Source organism: Sus scrofa, chromosome 6 (assembly GCF_000003025.6).
Source record: "Sus scrofa isolate TJ Tabasco breed Duroc chromosome 6, Sscrofa11.1, whole genome shotgun sequence".
Lineage (NCBI taxonomy): Eukaryota > Metazoa > Chordata > Mammalia > Artiodactyla > Suidae > Sus > Sus scrofa.
Genome location: NC_010448.4, coordinates 152,807,161 through 152,827,752, shown reverse-complemented (window position 1 = coordinate 152,827,752; position 20,592 = coordinate 152,807,161). Strand labels below are relative to the sequence as shown.

At 42.9% G+C, this 20,592-nt stretch overlaps 1 protein-coding gene across 21 annotated transcripts in view; it reads left to right on the top strand.

The window, feature by feature from the left end:
- Window positions 1-20,592, top strand: part of FGGY (FGGY carbohydrate kinase domain containing) — a 458,257-nt gene that overhangs the window by 385,427 nt on the left and 52,238 nt on the right. For 8 of the 21 annotated variants that reach the window (XM_021097810.1, XM_021097800.1, XM_021097787.1 and 5 more), the window contains one exon: window positions 6,994-7,029. The exons of 11 other annotated variants lie outside the window; for them this stretch is intronic. In XM_021097810.1, the coding sequence (XP_020953469.1) occupies window positions 6,994-7,029 (36 nt within the window). Of the gene's footprint in view, window positions 1-231; window positions 898-6,993; window positions 7,030-20,592 lie in introns of those variants that run through there. 2 more of the 21 variants (XM_021097799.1, XM_021097808.1) reach the window with 2 other exon arrangements.

Here is a 20,592-nt window from a genome sequence, read left to right as displayed (position 1 = left end):
CATATGAATATAGTTATTCCTAAATTTACTTGGCCAAAGAATTAGTTTTCCATGGAGCATCTTACTTTGCTAAAGCACCAGACATTGGGAGATGTTACTGTAAGCCCATGATCAAGACCATCAAGTGTACAAGTAATAACCACATAACAGGTTTGAAAACTCCCACCAATCTGCCATCAATTTATGTGTCCATTTAACAAATTAAAAGAGCACCCATTCTGTATTTGGCAGTGACTACCTACCTGCTAGATGGTGAAGAAGCAACAACAAGATCCATGTATTTCCCACCCTTACCCTCTCAGAACTCCTGTGAGCCTACTGGATGGCGAGAAGTTGCCTGGCAATTTCAATGCAGTATGACAAGTGAACAGATGGAAAGCACACTATTCCAGGGTACCCAGGGCAGGGGGTTCTTATCCAACTTGGTGGGTGAATAAACGATTCCCAGGAAGAGTGACTTCTTACTTGAGATCTGGAGGAACAGTAAGAGCTGTGTGATTGTCTGTACACTTTCCCAAATGTTGTCACATTGCACCCTCATGGCAACCCCTCTGGGTCAGACACAAGAAGACTGGTAAGAAGAAAGTCGTGACTGCCACTTAGTGAGCTCCTACCACAGGTCAGGGGCTGTGTGTGGCATCTTCTAAACTTACTCCATTTAATCTTTACAACAGTGAATGGTAGCCTCAGGTTACAGATGAGAACTTAAGGCTCCAGTTAAGGTTGTACAAAGCTGCACATGTGATTCCTACAAAAGCGGGACCTGAACTCAGAACCGCGTGATCCCAGAATGATATAGTGCCATTTGCAGCAACATGGATGCAACTAGAGATTCTCATACTAAGTGAAGTAAGTCAGGAAGAGAAAGACAAATACCATATGATATCACTTATGTGTGGAATCTAAAATGGTACAAATGAACCTATTTACAAAACAGAAACAGACTTACAGACATGGAGAACAGACTTGTGGTTGCCAAGGAGGAGGGGGGTGGGATAGACTGGGAGTTTGGAGTTCATAGACACAAACTATTATATTTAGAATAGATAAGCAGTGGGGTCTTATCCATGGTAGCACAGGAAACGATATCCAAGCTCTTGTGATAAAACATGGTGGAAGATAATTATGAGAAAAAGAATATACATGTATGTATGACTGGGTCACTTTGTTGTACAGCAGAAATTGACACATTGTAAATCAACTATACTTTAATTAAAAAAATTTATAAATAAACACATGGAGTTCCATGGTGGCTCAGCAGAAATGAATCTGACTAGTATTCCATGAGGATGTACGTTCGATCCCTGGCCTCGCTCAATGGGTTAAGGATCTGGTGTTGCTGTGAGCTGTGGTATAGGTCATAGATGCGACTCAGATCTGGCGTTGCTGTGGCTATGCATGGGCCAGCAGCTACGGCTCCAATTTGACTCCTAGCCTGGAAACCTCCATGTGCTGTGAGTGTGGCCCTAAAATAAATAAATAAATAAAAGACAAAAAATTTTTTTAAAAATTTAAAAAGAAGCACATTATTCCAAAGCTATTTCCCATTGTACTCTTGTCCACCAGTACTGAGTCTGGCCAGTGGCTAGTCCATTAGAGTTTTCACCAGAATGAGAAATGTAGAAAAGTATGCAGCATCATAAATGTATTCTTCTTAAATGATTTATGATACCCTGAAAAGTACCCTGGTCCCAATTGTTTGGTATAGAAAGTTCTATGCTTTTTTTTTTTTTTAAATATTATCTTGTATGAAAATAACTTTTTTTTATTCTGAGTTCTTACTTGGCAAAATAAGAACTTACTAACCATATGTTGTTCTCCAAAGTAATTTTGGAAAGCATTAGTGTATGTGAAATTTTAAAATTTTGGAAATATTCTGTATGAAATATACTCATTCTAAAGAGAGGAATATGAACCAGCACATTGCTTTGGGTCTGTTAGTTCAGACCTGGATGAGTTACTAAACTCCATGGACTCCAGGGTCCAGCAGCCATAAATGGAGACAAAGTAGGATGACGTGACATCTCCCCAAATGCACACGTACAGCACCAGTGGCACTCAGGATGATTTTAGCAGGCATGTGGACACTCTTTATTTTATTTTTTTACTTTTTATTAAAGTATAGTTGATTTACAATGTTGTGCCAATATCTGCTGTGCAGCAAAGTGACCCAGTCATGCATGTGTGTGTGTATATATATATTATTATTCCCTTTCTTATATTACCTTCCATCATGTTCTGTCCCAAGAGACTGGATATGGTTCCCTGTTCTATACGGTAGGACCTTGTTTACCCATTCTAAATGTAATAGTTTGGATCTACTAACCCCAGACTCCCCATCCATCCCACTCCCTCCCGCCTCCCCCTTGGCAACCACAAGTCTGTTCTCTATGTCTGTGAGTCTGTTTCTGTTTTATAGATAGGTTCACCTTTGTACCATATTTTAGATCCCATATTTTAATGTACATTAGAAAAAAAAGATAACCAGGACCACACCTATGTTTTCATAGACATTTTTACGTGGAACAAGGCAATTTGGAAAAAGAGAAAAAAGTTTATTTGGAATTTAGAAAAAAATATTGCATATGTAGTAAATACTACAGGTGGTACGTAGATATGGAAACAATTATGAAGATGGAATGTGAGTAACTAAAATTTGTGAAATAATAAGATAACAAATGTAAAAGCATCTCATGCTTAGTAAGCCCAAGTAAATGTTTCTGTTCTGATTCACCTGGCTACCAAGTGGTAGAGCCCAGGACTAAACCTCATACTGTGAGACTCCCAGTCCAGTGTTTCTTCCAGGGCACTTTAACTCCACTGCTTCCTGTCTGCCTGCCTTGCCCAGCATCCTTCCTCTCTCCACGCATCCCTCAGGAAAAATGCAACGAGTTGGTATTTGAGAAGTGACTTGTGGCTTTGCAAAAATGTTCTGATGATTGTCAATAATAAATAAAGTATACCTAATGGTGTAGACAGTGTTCACATTTGGAAAAACAGGAATTGGCATCTGAGAATTGAAAGGGCCCTCAGAAATCATCTCACCCAATCCTTCCTTTTACAGATGTGGAAGTTGGGACCCAGAGAGGGGAAGTGCTTTGTTCAGAGCCCTTAGCTGATCCAACCAGGGTGAGAATTCATGTACAACAATGCAGATACACAATGTTACATGTTTATAAAAAAGAAAAGATCTATTTCCTGCTTTCCAGAAAAGTAGCAGGGATGTCCCACAAAAGGAGTTTTACTTGCACAAATCTAAAAATTGGAACGGTCACACGTCATATTGTGCCAAACAAGAGAACACTGCAAATGATCACCAGAGAAGGCATTCTTGGTTGTATTCTTTTGTATATACAGTTTAGTAGTGTTAAGTATTATTCATATTACTGCACAATCAATATCCAGAACTCTTTTGATCCTGCAAAACTGAAACTGTACCCATTCCGCGATGATTCCCCACCCCCACTTCCCTCCAGTCTCTGACAACGTGCTTCTACTTCTGTCTCTGAATTTGACTACTTTAGGTACCTGGTAAAAGTGGAATCATATAGTATTTGTCTCTCTTTCTCTCCCTCTCTTTTTTTTTTTTTTTTTTTTGACTGGCTTATTTCACTTAGCATAATGTCCTCGAGAGCCATCCATGTGGTAGCACATGTCAAAATTTCCTTCCTTCCTGGTTGTGGTCTTGATGCAACACAGCCTGTGGCCAGTGGTCCCCGACTATACCCACCGTCACTGTGAAGACTTTGGCATGCTTCACATTTCAGTGACTTCTCCCCCATGGGGGAAATAGATAGCTCAGGTGGGGATGACAGCGGCAGTGAAAAGCAGAGTTCTGAGAACCCAAACCCTCTTCCTTCAGTCTTTTCTAAGTAGGTGACAAGAGATAAATGTGGTTGCATGCTTTGTCCCCAGCCTCACCCCAATTTCCTTCATCGCTCCTGCCTTGAGTCTTCAGTCAGCTGCAGAGAAGGAGCGGGACAGGGGTGGTGGTTGGTGAGGAGGGGTGTTCGTGATTTTTAAAAGTGGATTTTCAAGTAAAACACCCTTGGGTTCCATCTACCCTCTATAACTTCTTAAATCTAGGATCTTGGATAATATGATTAACCTCTCAAAGCCTCAGCTCTATCATCCATGAATGGACAGAATACTGTCTGAATATTTAAAAAAAACAAAAACAAAAAAACTTGCACTAATCCCCTTCTAAGTGGTATGATATTCTTTTCTGGACTTTTCTGGACTTAAACTTAGTTTCTCAAATTAAAAAATGGTAAGAATATGGTGACCTTTCTGCTGGCTTTTTCAGAGATGGGATGTGATATTATCTGACGTTTTAACACCTGGGATGTCTTGTTCTAGCCTGAGGATTTTAGGGAACCTCATGGCATTGGAAAGGAGAGGATGCTTATTTGTTTTGTAGCGTCTGTATGTTAGATATATTACTTTTTTATTGGAAACATTGAGTAAAACTCTATCATGGCCCTTGACTCTTAGCATCATTAACATTTACTGTCTTCCTGACTTGTCTTAACCACCCCTTGATCAGTGCCTAGCATAATACCCAGAAAACTAAAGATCCCCCCTACTTTGAAAAAAAGAAAGTATTTCTCTAATGCATTGGGAGTCAGTAAACATTTGCCTGCATTTGCCTGCATTTATTTGGCTACTGTTACATCCTCCATATCTTAAAATACTATCTTCCTGCTCAATAATGCCCCTGACTCTGTGGGAAAAGATAGCATTTATTCCTTCTTTCAATTCTGGCAAAGAAGGAAGCCTGGCGATAGAAACTGATTTTGGCTCCTCTCTGAAATTAGGCACTCTCTTTGCTGACCCCTCAGGCATTCCCCCCGCCCCTTGCTCTGGACCCTCCTCTCTTCTTTCTTTTGATAAACAGGACAGCTCTTCCCAGAGGGATGCATCCATTACCTTTCACCAGAGTTGAGTTCGCTTTCCATTGCATGTTTCTGTTTAAAAAGAAAGCCTTTTAAAAGGGTTGAGCGTACACTGAATGTGTACTTAATTTTTAATATGTGTGTGCCCACAGCCAAGAGAACAGATGAGACTGAATTGTACATGATGTGTGTTTTATGTGGCACTGATTCCTAAATATATATACTCTTAGCAGCCAGGTATTATTTGACACATCCCCATTACTTGAGATGCTGAGTCTAAATGAATACCATGTTTAGATATATTTAATAACATGACTTTTGGTGGGCTATCAAACCAACATAACTTTATTTTTTTCCCCAGCCAACCCTCATTCACTGTCTTATATTTCTACTCTGAACATTAGTTCTTTTGTGCTAACAAGCCAGTTTTGATCATAAAATAATTTATACCACAAACTTTTTAGCGTCATGTGGGTTTCTACTGGGCTCTTAAATATAAGTGTTTTAGAGGGAGGGAACAACCCTGAGATATTTTTTCTGGCTGAAAAATAAAATGTCTCTTCTTCGTGGGGTAAGCTCTTGAATTAAAAAGGAAATTAAAAAGTGTCTTAGAGATACTAAATTGTTTGTAGTTTTTGTAACAAATAGTGTCTGCTTTTGAGTTGTTATTGCTTTTAGTGCTTTGTACTAAATGTACTATGTTTATTATTTTTTCTTGTGAGGAGTCAGACTTCTGTTAGTTTTGCAATAGCTCCACCTAGGGGTTCTGGGGAACATTGCATGTGGTGTTAAAGCGCTCCCAGTACTTTTTTAGAAAGCAAACCCCTTGCTCCTTGATAGGAGGTGACCAAAGAGTTGCGGCTCTTGGGGTTGAAGGAGAGAGAAGGCAGTAGCAGCCTGAGGAGGTAGGTTGCTATCTCCACCAGGTTTCCAAGCTGGCAACAAACCAAAAAGAGCTGTACTTAGTCTTTTTATCAAGAACTCGCTGAATTTGGAGTTATATATTCTGTTCTAGCACATTTTTTTAAATTATTAATAAAACATCATGTATTTACTTATTGTGCTTAACTAACAGTTCTTGTTTTCAGCAGTTTTCTTGCTATTTTCATCCTTGGTGACAGGCATTTCCCGTAGTGATTATAGTGAAATGATATTTGCATGTGGGGCTTCTATTTGCTGTCTCATTATAATTATTTGCTTCTCACATCTCCACATGGTCTCCTCTTTCATTCTTCATTCTCTGTATCAGTCATTATAAAGTTTTATTTCAGCGTTTAGCCTATTTATTCTTTCCACCACCGTTTCATTGTCGTTTCTTCTAGTTTCTCAGAATTCTTCCATGGTTCTTTATGTTTACATCTTAAAACTTTTAAAAACCTCATTAAAACTATCACAAATGTGTTTCTTAAAAACCTGCAATAAAATGTTTTGACTATATAAACACTGATAAACAATTCTTATGAAACTGTTTTTGCACCACATTAAAATCATAGGGGATGTGTGTTTAACTTTGTACACTGTAGAAATTCTATGGTTCATTTTATTTTATTTTTTTTTAATTTTTTTTTGTCTTTTTTTTATTTTTTTTTTTGTCTTTTGTTGTTGTTGTTTGTTGTTGTTGCTATCTCTTGGGCCGCTTCCGCGGCATATGGAGGTTCCCAGGCTAGGGGTCGAATCGGAGCTGTAGCCACCGGCCTACGCCAGAGCCACAGCAACGCGGGATCCGAGCCGCGTCTGCAACCTACACCACAGCTCACGGCAACGCCGGATCGTTAACCCACTGAGCAAGGGCAGGGACCGAACCCGCAACCTCATGGTTCCTAGTCGGATTCGTTAACCACTGCGCCACGACGGGAACTCCTATGGTTCATTTTAAAAAGAAGTAAACATAGTGCTTAGAAATACATTAAATTCTTAGTAGGGGGTGTGTCATGTTTCTTTGTAGATAATGATTATGATGATGATTTTAGGCAGTATTTGTTGATGCTTTCTAAATGCCAAGTACTGTTCAAATCACTTTGCATGAATTAATGTATTTAATCGCCACAACAATATGGGATGGGATCTAAAACTACTCCCATTTTACGTATGTTCACAGAATGCTTATGGATCCCCCAAAGGGAAATTCAACGAGGTAATACATAAGCCTACCATAGTTGGTGTGCAGTAGAAGTGTTAATATCACTAGTTCTTTCTTGCACTGTGGGAGTTAGTCTGGATCACTTTTCTTTGTCTCATTAACTGGCTTTTACTTTGGGAGCTGTGCTTCCTTCCGCCCTTTGATCCCTATCTGCTTCTCCTCACCACGTGCCACTGGCACTATTTATTGAAAAAACCGCGTCTGCCCTCACAGAGCATATCGTCCAGTTGGGAGGAGTCCAGTAATTCCAGAAGCAGGTAATCACAACAAGTAATATGATTTGAGGGCAGAAAAAAAAAAAAGTGAAAGTAAAGCCATGAAAAGTGACAAAGAGAGGCCAGGCAGGTACAGTAGGAAAGACTTTGTGAGGGTAGGAAAAACCCTCCTGAAGAAATGTGTTTGACATGAGACTGGGATAGCAGAGAGCACAGGAAGTGCAAAGGCCCTGGGGTCAGTCAGAATGAAAGGAATAGTCTGAGGAAAAGCAGAAAGACCAGGGAGACTGGATTTTGTTGACTAAGGAGCATTCTGTGGTGTGCATGTCCTCTCTCTCTTTCCCTTCTCAGCTCTCTGAGTGAATTTCTGCCTCAGACCCTGGTCTCACTGAATTCTAAGAAATGATTTGCATCAACTATAATAAAAAAATAAAAATCTTTAAAAAATTAATAAATAAAATTTTCAGAGCGGGAAAAAAAGAAGGAAATGATCTAGAAGGGCGAAATCCTGAGATGACATTCATGGGAGTCGAGGGCCGGGAAGGGACACAGGCAAGAGAATGGGACACACAAGGTTGCACTCCATGTATCTTCCACACACACCCATGTGTTACACATGTCTGTCCTCTAAAATCAAGTTAAGATGCACAGAAGGCAGAGGCAAGACCCCAACCATCTTGGCACAGTGGGTCATTTATTCTTCAGTGCTCTCATCACACAAAGCAGACCTTGGACACATTCTTTCCCACACATGTTCTGACTCTCCTTTGTGTGTCCACCTCCCAGCAGACTGGAAGCCTGCTGAGAGCAGCGTCTATGTCAGAATCATGCTTCAGTCATTTTCCTTTCTTGCATCCATTTATTCAACCAATGTTTCTTGAGCGCCATCTGTGTGCCAGCCCCCTGTGCTAGCCCTGTCTCTCCACTCACAGTCAGAAAGACTCAGTCTTTGTTCTCAAGTTTCTCTACAAAATTGCAGATATGGTAACAATTGACGAGTATACTACAGCATGCTCTGTGCTGTGATAGGTGGGTGATTGCACCTCACCCAGCCTTCAGGAGGCAGAAAAAACGTTCCAAAGGAATGACAGTTGAGCCAGGGCTTGGAAGTGTTAACTGAACAAAAGTGTGTGTGTGTGTGTGTGTGTGTGTGTGTGTGTGTGTGTGTGTGCGTCTGTCTGTCTGTCTGTCTTGAGGGGCTGAGAATGGGAGGGAAGTGTGTAACGAATTTTAGATCTTGTGAACAAAAGATTCAGGAACCTAACGGTGAATTCATTGTGTCTAAGATGAAAATGTAGATTTGCGTGGTAAAATGAATGAACAAATTAATGCTTTTATCTACACACATTATTAGGGCAGCTCATGAGACAAAAATATAAAGCCAAAAGGCATTTTGTTAATTCACCTTGGTAAATCACTATTCCAAATTCTGCCCATCACTTCCCTGTAGGCAGACTCTTACAGAGATCCATATCATTATGAAAGACTTGCTTGCCTAGTAGGTTATTCAGTGATTTCCTTGGAAAGCAAGCTAAGCAGTCTATGGGGGACTGGACATGTCCAAAGCCCAAAGGCTAGCCCATTGGTCAGCAATGACTTTCCTGAACATTGCTTGGATGAGAGCTATGGGAAGGGTGAATGACTGAAAAGGATATCAAAATCTCAAGGCTGTGCATAGAAGGGAGGGTGGCTACTAGTCTGTTCCGGTGCCAGAGGCTGATTGCTGTCTTGAAAAGTAGGGACTCTGGTCTTTACTCTAATTGTGGTGTGGCATTAGCAAGTAGTGGTGCTCTAACCTGTACAGCAGAGTGGCCACAGGCAATGGCTAAGGTCCCTTCCAGCTCTGGAATTCTAGGTTCGTTTTAGTTCTATAACTGAGGAGAGGGAGGTGGTGAATGCTTATGGGCATCAGCTCTGTAGGAGGGTACTCACTCTTCCTGAAGCATGGGCAGCTCCTGGCCCCAAGCGCTCTGAGAAGCTGTCCTAATCTGCCATACTCATGGGTGGGTTCTGGCTGTCCACCACCTGTCTTCCTGCAGAGCCACGAGTGACCACACTCCTGCTGTCTGCCTCCTTCCCCTGTGTCTGTTCTTCGACAGTGATCTGAGAGGTGGACTGTTCCTGATGTAGCCTTTCCTTGGAGTCCATGCAGGGAGCCTCTGGTCTGCTGTCTTCCCTCCCCGCCTCCTGCTCTAAAGCCATCCCGCAAGCATTCAGCTCTCAGGCCCTCGATTGACCACCTGTGTGGCCTTGGTCAGGGTTCTTAATCTCTCTGTGTCTCAGTGTGGATAGTAAATAACCTCCTGTGTTATTTGTAAAGATAAATGAGATAATCCATATAAAGCGATTAGAACAGTGTCGGGCATATCATAAGTACCAAGTGCATTGCTGCCTGCCTTCCTCAAATACCTGCTGCCTCGTTCTCAGATGAGCATTAGGGATGCTGAGGTATACAGAACCCTGTCTGCCTTGAGGAGTCCTGTCCCTGCTGTTTACTGAGTGTCTCCTGTGAGGCACACACTTTGCTTGGGTTACCTCATTGAGTCCCCACCACAATCTAAAGTGGTGCTTACTCTTCTCAGAATTCTTCTCAGACTGCAGCCCAGAGACCAGAGAAGTCATGTGACATTCCCTGTGGCAAGCAGTTCACAAATGGTAGCAGTGGAATCAGAACTCAGGTCTCTCAGGCTCCAGATCTAGTGTTTTTCACCCACCTCACTCAGGCTGCCATTGCCTGACTTGTTTCGAAAGGAAAAAAAAAAAAGCAGCAGCAGTGCATCGTGGGAGTGATCATATGGGAAATAAACTCTCCTTCTCAGGGCATCCGCTTCCAGCTTTCAGAAGTGGGGGGTGGGAATGGGCTAGGCTCAAGAGCCCAGCTCCCAGCAGTCCTTGCTTCTACCCATCTGAAAAGGATCCGTCTTTAAAAGCAAGGAGCCAGAAAAAATAATTCATACTAAAAACAAACTCTGTCATGAGTCATTTGACTTTGCTTTCCCCTGAACACATAGTTTATGTCTTGGGCGAGCTAAGGCTAAAGGAACATCTGATATGTTTTAGGCTAGCAGAGCCATTATTTTTGGAGCTGTACGTCCAATCTGTGCCCATTGGACCCCATGGTTTAAATCAAGTCTTCTGCTCAGGAGACCCGACAATTTGTTATTGCTGTTGGAGTTTGTTTTGGGGTTTGATTGTGTATGAGTTTTACCAAGGTGACAAGAATCTCTTTGTTCAGTGATTCAAAAGTTCTCAGGTGGTGAACTAACCTAGGCAGTGGTTATTCTGAGTCAGCACATGCTGGTGAGGACTGTGTGTAAACCCACATGTGTTCAGGTAGACGAGCCCCTTCAGAAATGAGAGGGAGAGAAGAGGGGAGGGCAGTTTCCAAATGAGCTGCTTTCTTCCCATCCGCAGAGGAGGGAGACGCGGCCCTGGGTCAGAGTATTTCTCAATCCTGCGCGAACAGGATGTAACCCCGAACACAAGGCAAGTGTCTCTGTCTCTTTGGCTGACTCGCTTCTCTTTAGATAGTGAACAATGGTAGAAATACACTTACACTGTAAAAACGCAGACGACATAGAAATTCAGAGTAAAAGGCAAAAGGCACAAGCCTCTCCTGATCCCAGAGGGAATCGTTACTGTCTGTTTTGTATGTCTTCTTCACCTTGTTAATGCATTCACAGACATATGTATGGGAGCGTCTAGGATCATAGTGTGCAAATTGCTCCACAAGGTTTTTTTTCACTTATTAGCTGTCGGGAGGATGTCAGTGCATATAGAGCCGCCCTATGTCTATTACCTGTGGGTGGTAATTCCAGAGTCTGCATTTATAAAAAGTTACTTAACCTATGTCCTATTGATTGACATTTAGACTGTGTTTGGTATCTAGTTTTGCATATGGCAATGCCAGGATCATCCTGGGTATGGTTCTTTACATACATGTGTGAAGAGTTCTCTTGGAGAGATACAAAAAAATAAAATTTCTTCTGGGAGGATTCGTGCGCTTGAAATTGTCTTAGCTATGGCCAAAATGCCCTCCATAAAGGCCAGCCCAGTTTGTATTTCTGCCAACGGTGCCCCTCTGCCTTTGCCAACACTGCGTATTGTCAGTCGCTTAACATTTTTGCCAAAGTCTTGGGCAGAAAATGACTGCTTATGTTCTTTTCCTTTGCCTCTGCCCTGTTGCTAGTAAGAATGAACATTTTCTTTATATCCTCGGTCTGTCATCTGTCAATGGCCTATTAAGATCCTCTCTTCATTTTCCTATAGGGTTTTTTGTCTTTCTTTTGCAGATTTAGAGGAGTTCTTCGTGTGCTCTGTACCTCAGTCCTTTGTCGTATATATTGAAGTTTTTCTTGTAATAGGATCCTCATCATCTACCTTTGCTTATAGTGTCTTATCCAGAAGTTTTCAATTTTCCTTTACTGACATCTGTGAATCTCTTTCTTTATGGCTTCAAGATTTCTTGGAGACTTTCCCTATAAACTATTTCTTTTCCTGAAGCTATGTTTTTCAGAATAATAACATTTTAGACCAGAACACACCAGGCTGGCAGGATGGTCTCTGTGTTTATGCAGACATTCCTGGTAATTTCACCATTAATTACGGGGAAATTCTGAAACCATATGGATCAGTCATAGGCAAATGAGAGGCAGTCGGGGACTAGCTAGGAGCTTGCAGCCTGAAGTCATGTATATGGGCCTTGGACCAACCACACCTAGGCTCCTGTACTTGCACTTGATTTGAGGAACATCATTTCGCTGTTCTGAGCCTTAGTTTATTTCTCTGTAAAACGGAACAAATCACAGTTTTAAGGGTTTAACATCTCCTTTGTTTCTGCCTACTTAATACATGTTTATTTCTGCCCCTCCTGATAAAAGATCTCCCCCCCACACACACACATTTAAATGTAATCAGTCACTTAAAACTATTGACTTCTATCTCTTCTGAGGATTTTGTAGCTGCATAGAGGAGTCACAGCTTTCCCCAGAGTCTGAGGCAATTTCCTCATGATGCATCTCCATGGGCCTAAAGGAAACTAAACACCTACACCATTGCTCAATGCTGGAAAATTCTCCAGGGTGGCTGACCCTTTTTGGAGGAGAGGAGCCAGGGCTCTGGGGGACTACTCCCGTCCACGTGAGTGGGGAGCTTTTGGTAGTTCCTGGATTCACTGAGCCTCCTGCCTGTCCTGAGACAATTCCTTCTCATTTGTTTTTTGTTTTGTTTTGTTTTTGTTTGTTTGTTTGTCTTTTTAGGGCTGCACCTGCGACATATGTAAACTCCCGCGCTAGGAGTTGCAGTTGAGTCTACACCACAGCCATAGCAACACAGGATCCGAGCCACATCTGCGACCTACACCACATCTCATGTCAACATCAGATCCTTAACCCACCGAGCAAGGCCAGAGGTCAAACCCTTATGGATACTAGTCCTCATGGATGCTGGTCAGATTCATTCCCTTTGAGCCATGATGGGTCCTCCAATTTCCTCCACTTTGAAATCATCTCCTCTTCCCCTCCCCTCCCCCGGCATCCTTCATTTATAGCAACACAGCACTCGACGTTGGGGGCCCAGACACTTGCACCTAACTACCTGGGTTCAAAATCTAGCTCTGCCACTTTTACTTGTGAGCCTTGGAATAGATGTCCTCATTTCTCTCTGGCTCAGTTTCCCTCTCTGTAAAATGGGAATATTAGTATTACCTACCTCGTAGGGCCATTATGAGAGTTAATATTTATCAGGCCTTTGACACACGGTACAGTGATCAAGGAATCACAAAGAAATAATGTATGGTACCCGAGTCCTGGCTCACAGCCAGTTGACTTTGAATAACATACCTGTTCTAACCTTGCCTCTCTCATTTGTAAAATGGGTATGAAAATGTCTGCTTCATAAGATTGCTGGGAAGGTCAAATGAGGTAATGCATGTAAGGCGTATAGGGATTCAGTTAGTGGTGCTACTGTGGTAATGATTTTTGAAAAAGACAGGCATGAACATGCAGGGAGTACCCAACACTCAAAAGCAGAGAGGCTGGTCATGAAAAGAGAAGGCTCTGGATCCTCTAGTAGAGGATAGTACTAGTAGAATTCCTTTTTACGAATTAAGCCTCTAGTCACCTTGGCCCTATGACCTTGGATCTAAATCTTTTCGGCATCTAGTTTCCTGATCTGTTAAATAGGACTGGTAATTGCGCCTACGTCTATGCTTGTTATGAAGAGGCAATGCTGGTAAACCAGAAAAAATAGAAAGTGCTTAATACAGTTAACTTTTTGTTACTCTTATCTCCTGCCTATCAGTGGGAAGATTCTTCCCCTCAGTCAGGGGGAGGAGGATTGGCAGCACAGCCAGAGCCCCAGCCCACCCCAGCCTGCAGGGTCTAGAGCATGAGACGAAAGAAGATCAAAACTTAAGAAGGGAAACTGAGGCAGAAGCCTGGTTTTTTTTTTTTTTAAGTTTTATTGAAATACAGCTGGGAGTTCCCCTTGTGGCACAGCAGAAGCAAATCCGACCAGGAACCATGAGGTTGCGAGTTCGATCCCTGGTCTCTCTCAGTGGGTTAAGGATCCATCGTTGCCATGAGCTGTGGTGTAGGTCACAGATGTGACTCAGATCTGGCATTGCTGTGGCTGTAGCATAGGCCGGCAGCTACAGCTCTCATTAGACCCCTAGCCTGAGAACCTCCATATGCCACAGGTACAACCCTAAAAAGATAAAAAGACAAAAAAAGAAAAAAAAAAGAAATACTGTTGACTTACAATGTTGCAATAATTTCTACTGTACAACAGAGTGATTGAGTTATACATATACACACATCCATTCTTTTTCAGGTGTTTCCCCATTATGGGTTATCACAGAATATTGGGTAGAGTTCCCTGTGCCATATAGAAGGTCCCCTTTGACCATCCCTTCCATGTACAATAGTGTACATATGCCAATCCCAAACCCCCAGTCCATCCCTCCCTCTCACCTTTCTCCTTTGGTGACCATAAGTTTGTTTTCTATGGTGAGTCTGTGTCTCCTTTTAAAATAAGTTCATTTGTATCGTTTTGTCCGAATCCATATATAAGTGACATCATATGATATTTAACTTTGTCTGACTTAGTATAATAATCTCTAGGTCTATCCATGTTGCTGTAAATGGCTTTATTTCATTCTTTCTTTATGGGTGAGTAATATTCCACTGTATATATGTACCACATCTTCTTCTTCCCTTTCTCTGTCAATGGACATTTAGGTTGCTTCCATGTCTTGGCTATTGTAAACAGTGCTGCTATGAACATTGGGGTGCATGTAACTTTTCAAATTGTGGTTTTCTCCAGCTATGTGCCCAGGAATAGGGTTATTGAATCATGTGGCATTTCTATTTTTAGTTTTTTAAAGGAACCTCCATACTGTTTTCCATAGTGGTTATAGCAATTTATGTTTGCACCAGTAGTGTAGGAGGGTTCCATTTAACTCTGTACTCTCTCCAGTATTTATTGTTTGTAGACATTTTGATGATGGCCAGTCTAACCAGTGTGAGCTGATACTTTATTGTAGTTTTTATTTGCATTTCTCTAGTAATTAGTGATGTGGAACATCTTTTCATTTATTTTGCCACCTGTAGGTCTTCTGTGGAGAAATGTATTTTTAGATCTTCTGCCTATTTTCGATTGTGTTGTTGGCTTTCTAATATATGTGTGTGTGTGTGTGTATATATATATATATATATATATATATATATTTTTTTTTTTTTTTTTTTGGTCTTTTTAGGGCCGCACCCACAGCATGTGGAGTTTCCCAGTCTAGGGATCTAATCGGAGCTATAGCTGCTGGCCTATGCCACAGCCACAGCAACTCAGAATCTGAGCCACATCTGCAACCTACACCACAGCTCACGGCAATGCCAGACCCTTAACCCACTGAGCTAGGCCAGGGATCGAACCTGCAACCTCATGGTTCCTAGTCGGATTCTTTTCTGCTACACCATGTTGGGAACTCCAGCTTTTTAATATTGAGCTGCATGAGTTGTAGTATATTTTGGAGATTATTTCCTTGTTGGTTGCATTGTTTGCAGATATTTTCTCCCATTTTGTGGGTTGTCTTTATGTTTTATTTATAGTTTCCTCTGCTGTGCAAAAACTTTTAAGTTTAATTATGTCCCATTTATTCATTTTTGTTTTTATTTTAATTCCTCTAGGAGGTGGAGCTGAAAAAATATTGCTGTGATTGATTTATGTCAAAAAGTGTTCTACCTCTGTTTTCCTCTAATAAGAGTTTCATAGTATCTGGTCTAACATTTAGATCTTTAATCAATTTTGAGTTTATTTTTGTGTGTGGTGTTAGACAGCGTTCTAATTCCATTCTTTTACATGTAGCTGTCCAGTTTTCCCAGAACCACTTCTTGAAGAGACTGTCTTCTCTCCATTGTTTGTTCTTGCCTCCTTTGCCATAGATTAGTTGACAAGCCCGGTTTTTATTAATCAACCAAAATGATTAGAACAGAGAGAAAAACACTATTAAGGATGTCTGTCAGGATCTATCTACAATGATATGTCTCTTTTTAATTCTTAAAATAGTCCTGTTGCGTAGGTCCTGTTATTTTTAATTTTCGCCTAGTGAAACTGAGAGTCAGAGAGGTTAAGCGATTTGCCTAAGATCGCACAACAAACAAGTGGAAGAACTGGGATTTGAGCCCAGGACTGTCCAACTCCAAATCCCTAATGACATGCTATTAACATATGTCCTGCCTCTGTTGGGAATGACTCAGAGGCCAGGCGTGAGCAGGGTTGGAGGGGGTGACCCTGTTTCCCTGAGAGACCAGAGGAGGTGGAGGCGGGGGCAGGAGGCCTGGAGCTTACAGGCTGCATGTAAAAGTTTGGAAATTTTGCCCTGAAAGACAAGAGAGTGTTTTCAACTGAGGCCATTTTCAACTGTACCCTGTGTACTAGGCCAAGGGTAAACCAAAACACAGCCATAAATAGTACTCCCCGGAATTCTTGTCACCACAGCCCACTGTGCTTCTTCTGTTTGGAGATGACTGTTGAAAACAGTTCGCGTGAAAATGGCTGAATCTGTTACTGTTCCCAAAGTCAGTCACAGCCCATCTGAATGAGGTGTCTTGGGTGTGAATAGAGATGCAAGAATCATCAGCTGACCAGCCATTGTGGTGTCTCAACAGATGGCCTGCCCAAGAAACCCACATCCCTGGACCAGGGCCAGGCCTTCCTAAAGCCACTGCTTTGAAGGGACCCATCCTAGTTGAATGGGCATGCCTCACCTTCTTATAGAATATATATTTTTTATAGTCATCCTTATTCTAATTAAAAATGAGGTATCAAAGCTGGAATAGACTTTAACAAGTCATCTAATGCATTTAAAAAATGGAGACTTTTGCTTCCAAAGTGGGAGGTGCCAGTCCCAAGGTTATAGAGAGAAAATCTGAGACTAGATCTGGGCTTCTTGGAGTTCCCATTGTGGCTCAGTGGGTTAAAAACCCAGCTGAGGACCCATGAGGATATGGGTTCGATCCCTGGCCTGGCCTAGTGGGTTAAGGATCTGTCATTGCCATGAGCTGTGGCTTAGGTCTCAGATGAGGCTTGGATCCCGCATGGCTGTGGCTGTGGCATAGGCTGGCAGCTGCAGCTCCAATTGGACACCTAGCCTGGGAACTTCCAAATGCAGCTGTTAAAAAAAAGGGAAAAAAGAAAATAAAAAGAATCTAGGCCTCCTAATTCTTAGTCTAAAACACATCTAATGCTGTCCTCCTGAACCTTTCCATCACGGTTACAAACTTTCTGTCAGCCTCTCCAAAGGGCACGGCTCGGATGTGGGAAAGATGGGCAGAAGGTCATGTTTGTCCTGGATGCTCTCTACCTTCCGCTGTAGGTCTGTCCCCCCATTGCAGGATTTCCTCTCACCTGTCAAAACTAACTAGTCCTGTGGGCCCACCTGTCAAAACTAACTAGTCCTGTGGGCCCAAATCTAGCTCCTTGAGAAGCAGCTTCTGGGGTTTCTAGAGTTACTGCCGCTCACCTGCCCAGGACTTTTTCCTGCTTGGCAGTGCTGCCTCTTGAACAGTGGACAGGCCCCTGAGCCAGGAAGATACCTGGCTCAGCCCCTGTTGGGCGGTTTCCCAGGTGAGACACGGCCTCCCCGAGCATCAGTCCTCATCTCCAGGGGGCAGACGAGGAAGGGGAAAGGGACAAATGCGAACTGCTCACTTGATCACAAACTGAATTCTATAACCACCTTTACTTTTTAAACGTAGGCTATGTGAGATAGGTAGATACTGTCATCTCCATGTACAAATGAGGAACTAGTTTAGGAAGGCAAATCACTGAGTCAAAGCCACGTGGCCAGAAAGTAAGAGAGTTGGAATCTGAACCTGGATTTGTGTGAAAATCCAAAGTATAAGCTCTTTCAAGTTCAGCAGGCCAGAGAAGGTAAGATTAGTGTGTACACACACACACACACACACACACACACACACACACACACAGTGGAAGAGTGCTTTCTACACTTGAAGAGCCACCCTCCCATGGAGGATGATGAGATTGACAATTAACCACGAGTCCAGGCCAAGCATGAAATGGTTCCAACAGACCAGTGTTAACCTCTGGGGACATTTGACTTCCATTGGGAAGTCTGGGAACCAAGGCCGTTACTCAGAGAATCTACATACAAGGAGAGGAGTGGAGGAGATATTTCACGGCAAGGGTCCCTCAGCTAGTCTGGTAGTTCTTAACTTCATCAGAGGGCTATGGCAGGCAAAACCAGCTACGTAATTGGTGGGATACGGTACAAGATGAAAATGTGGGCCCCTGGCCGGGGGCAGGGAAATCACTCATGGCTGACAGGGGACCCCCAAGGGTTTCCAGCTTCCCATTTACCCACCCAGCTCTCCATAGCAATGGGGAGTAGTGGGGAGAGCCACTGCTTGCTCCACCCTGAGATACCTGTCTCATGACCTGGCCTGTGCATTCGGCTACTCTTCCCACCCCCACCCCCGCCCATGTAACCCTGTTGCCCCTCCAGGACTGCAAGGTCAGCAGTGGGGTTGTGAGTAAAGTGCCAGAAGGCAGGGAGCAGTTAGCCAAGAACTGGTCCTGGAAAGGGAAAGGCAGCCTCAGGGCCACCAGCACATGTTCCCTTGTCCCATCAGCCTGCATCCACAAAGCATACATTCAGAGATAAAGTGAAGACTTTCAAAACAGGGATTTCAGATCACCAGACCCCAAGCTTGAGCCCTTCCTGGTGTGGAGCCCCGGGGGACTCTGCAGGTGACATATCCTCACTGCAGGTCCTTAACAAAGTTTCACCAGTTCAAGAGAAATTAAAAAACAGGGCAGTATATGGACATTTTAACACAGCTAGATATAATCAGTTTAAGTGATTTCCCTATATTCTGAGATCATGGTAACCTCTTTTTTTTTTTAACCTTTTAATGCTAAAACTTCTTTTGTGTTATGACAGAATGTTCAGAGTAAATGGTGAGTAGTGTGAGGGGTTGTTTTAAGGTCTTCATATGGCAAAACAAGAAGCTGACAATTCTTTGTAGGTCTCCAGAGGTTGGATACTGTGGTGATCCAGAGTTGGGAACTCCTGAGCTGGGCTTCCAAGAAGATAGCCTTCCTGATTGTGTCAATGCAGCCTCTTCCCCAGCTGCTGGCATCAGAGAGGCCTACGGTTAGCAGTCATTGCATATTTTAGTATTTTCTAAGTATAGCTTTGCTTTTGTGAAGTCCACAGTCTGGTGGAGTCTGTGATAAGAGGCAACACAGAATAAGGGCATCAAAATCATAATTCAAAGTCTGAAACTTCTCAGTTACCTACGGCCCCAGAGAGATGATTTCTCTAAGACTCGCAGCAGCAACAGCTCCATAGAAGTAACAGCTCCATCCACCATGGATGACAACACACCCTGGACAGACCTAGCCCAGTCTTATGTCCTGATGTAATTATTATAATTTATCATTAAAAGCAACCAGAACTCAGAGTTCCTCTGTGGCTCAGCGGATTAAGGACCCAACGTTCTTTTGTTTGTGTTTGTTTTGTTTGTTTTTCTGTCTTTTCTAGGGCCGCTCCCATGGCATATGGAGGTTCCCAGGCTAGGGGTCTAATCAGAGCTGCTGCCGCCAGCCTCCGCCAGGGCCATAGCAATGCAGGATCCAAGCCGTGTCTTAGTTAAATAGCAACGCAGGATCCAAGCCGTGTCTTCACCCACACCACAGCTCACAGCAACACCGGATCCTTAACCCACTGAGTAAGGCCAGGGATTGAACCCACAACCTCATGGTTCCTAGTCAGATTTGTTAACCACTGTGCCATGATGGGAACTCCAAGGACCAAACATCCTTACTGCAGCAGCTCTGGCTGCTGCTGTGATACAGGTTCAGTCCCTGGGCTGGGACCTCTACATGCCACAGGTGAGGTATACCCCCCCCCAAAAAAAATGGTTAAAAAAAGTGTCCAGGACTCAAAGGAGAGTTTATTGGGTAATAAACTATGGCCACCCCTGTTAAAGGCCCCTTCATCTCTCTTGAGACAGCAAGCCCCACAGAGGCTGCCATTTCCCTGGGCAGGAACCCATGCTGGCCTGTTGAACCTCTGGTGACATGTATTGTGCCAGAGGCCTGGGCTGGGTAACAACCTAGAACCTCAAAGTTCCCCTTGCGGTGGTGAATCTGTGAATCCCAGCCCAGTGGCTCCCCATGTTGTGTTGTCTAATAAGAGCATCAAGTTGAAGGCTAAGCCACAATTTCACTTTTGATGAGGGAAAATACAGCAACACAGTGGTCCACTGAACTCTGGAAGAGACAGCAAGCAATGCCTTTGGGGGTTTGTAGCCTAAATGGTTTTACTCCAGAAGATGTGGAATCCCACATAAAGCAGAGAGCTGATTGCTGTTTCACCCATGTGTACAAAACCAACAATTATGGCATCTTTTCCATTAGAAGACCAGAGAGGCCTTCTCTAGACTACACATTGGTAGATTGGGCTTTGGAGGAGAAAAAGAAGGACGAAGAGAAAAATAACACATCACAGAGGTGTACGGTTTTGAAAGGTACAAAGTCCGTGCCATTTAATGGGTATTGGTTTTTCTTTTTCTCCATGTGGATTTCTTTTTTATCCATATGGAAAGAAATCTTTGCTGGTACCTGCTTCAGAGCCTCAGGTTTAAGAAGCCGGTCACTGACCCGAGGAAAGAGCAACATAAATCACGTTCAAGTTCCTCAGACAAAGAACGACTGGAGGCAAGCTGGAGAGTTTGCAGGGCCTTTTGGTGACATTTCTGGATGCCCTCTGTTTCCCCCTTTCAAGAAAAAGCCCTTTCTTTCCTTGCCTTCTCACATAACA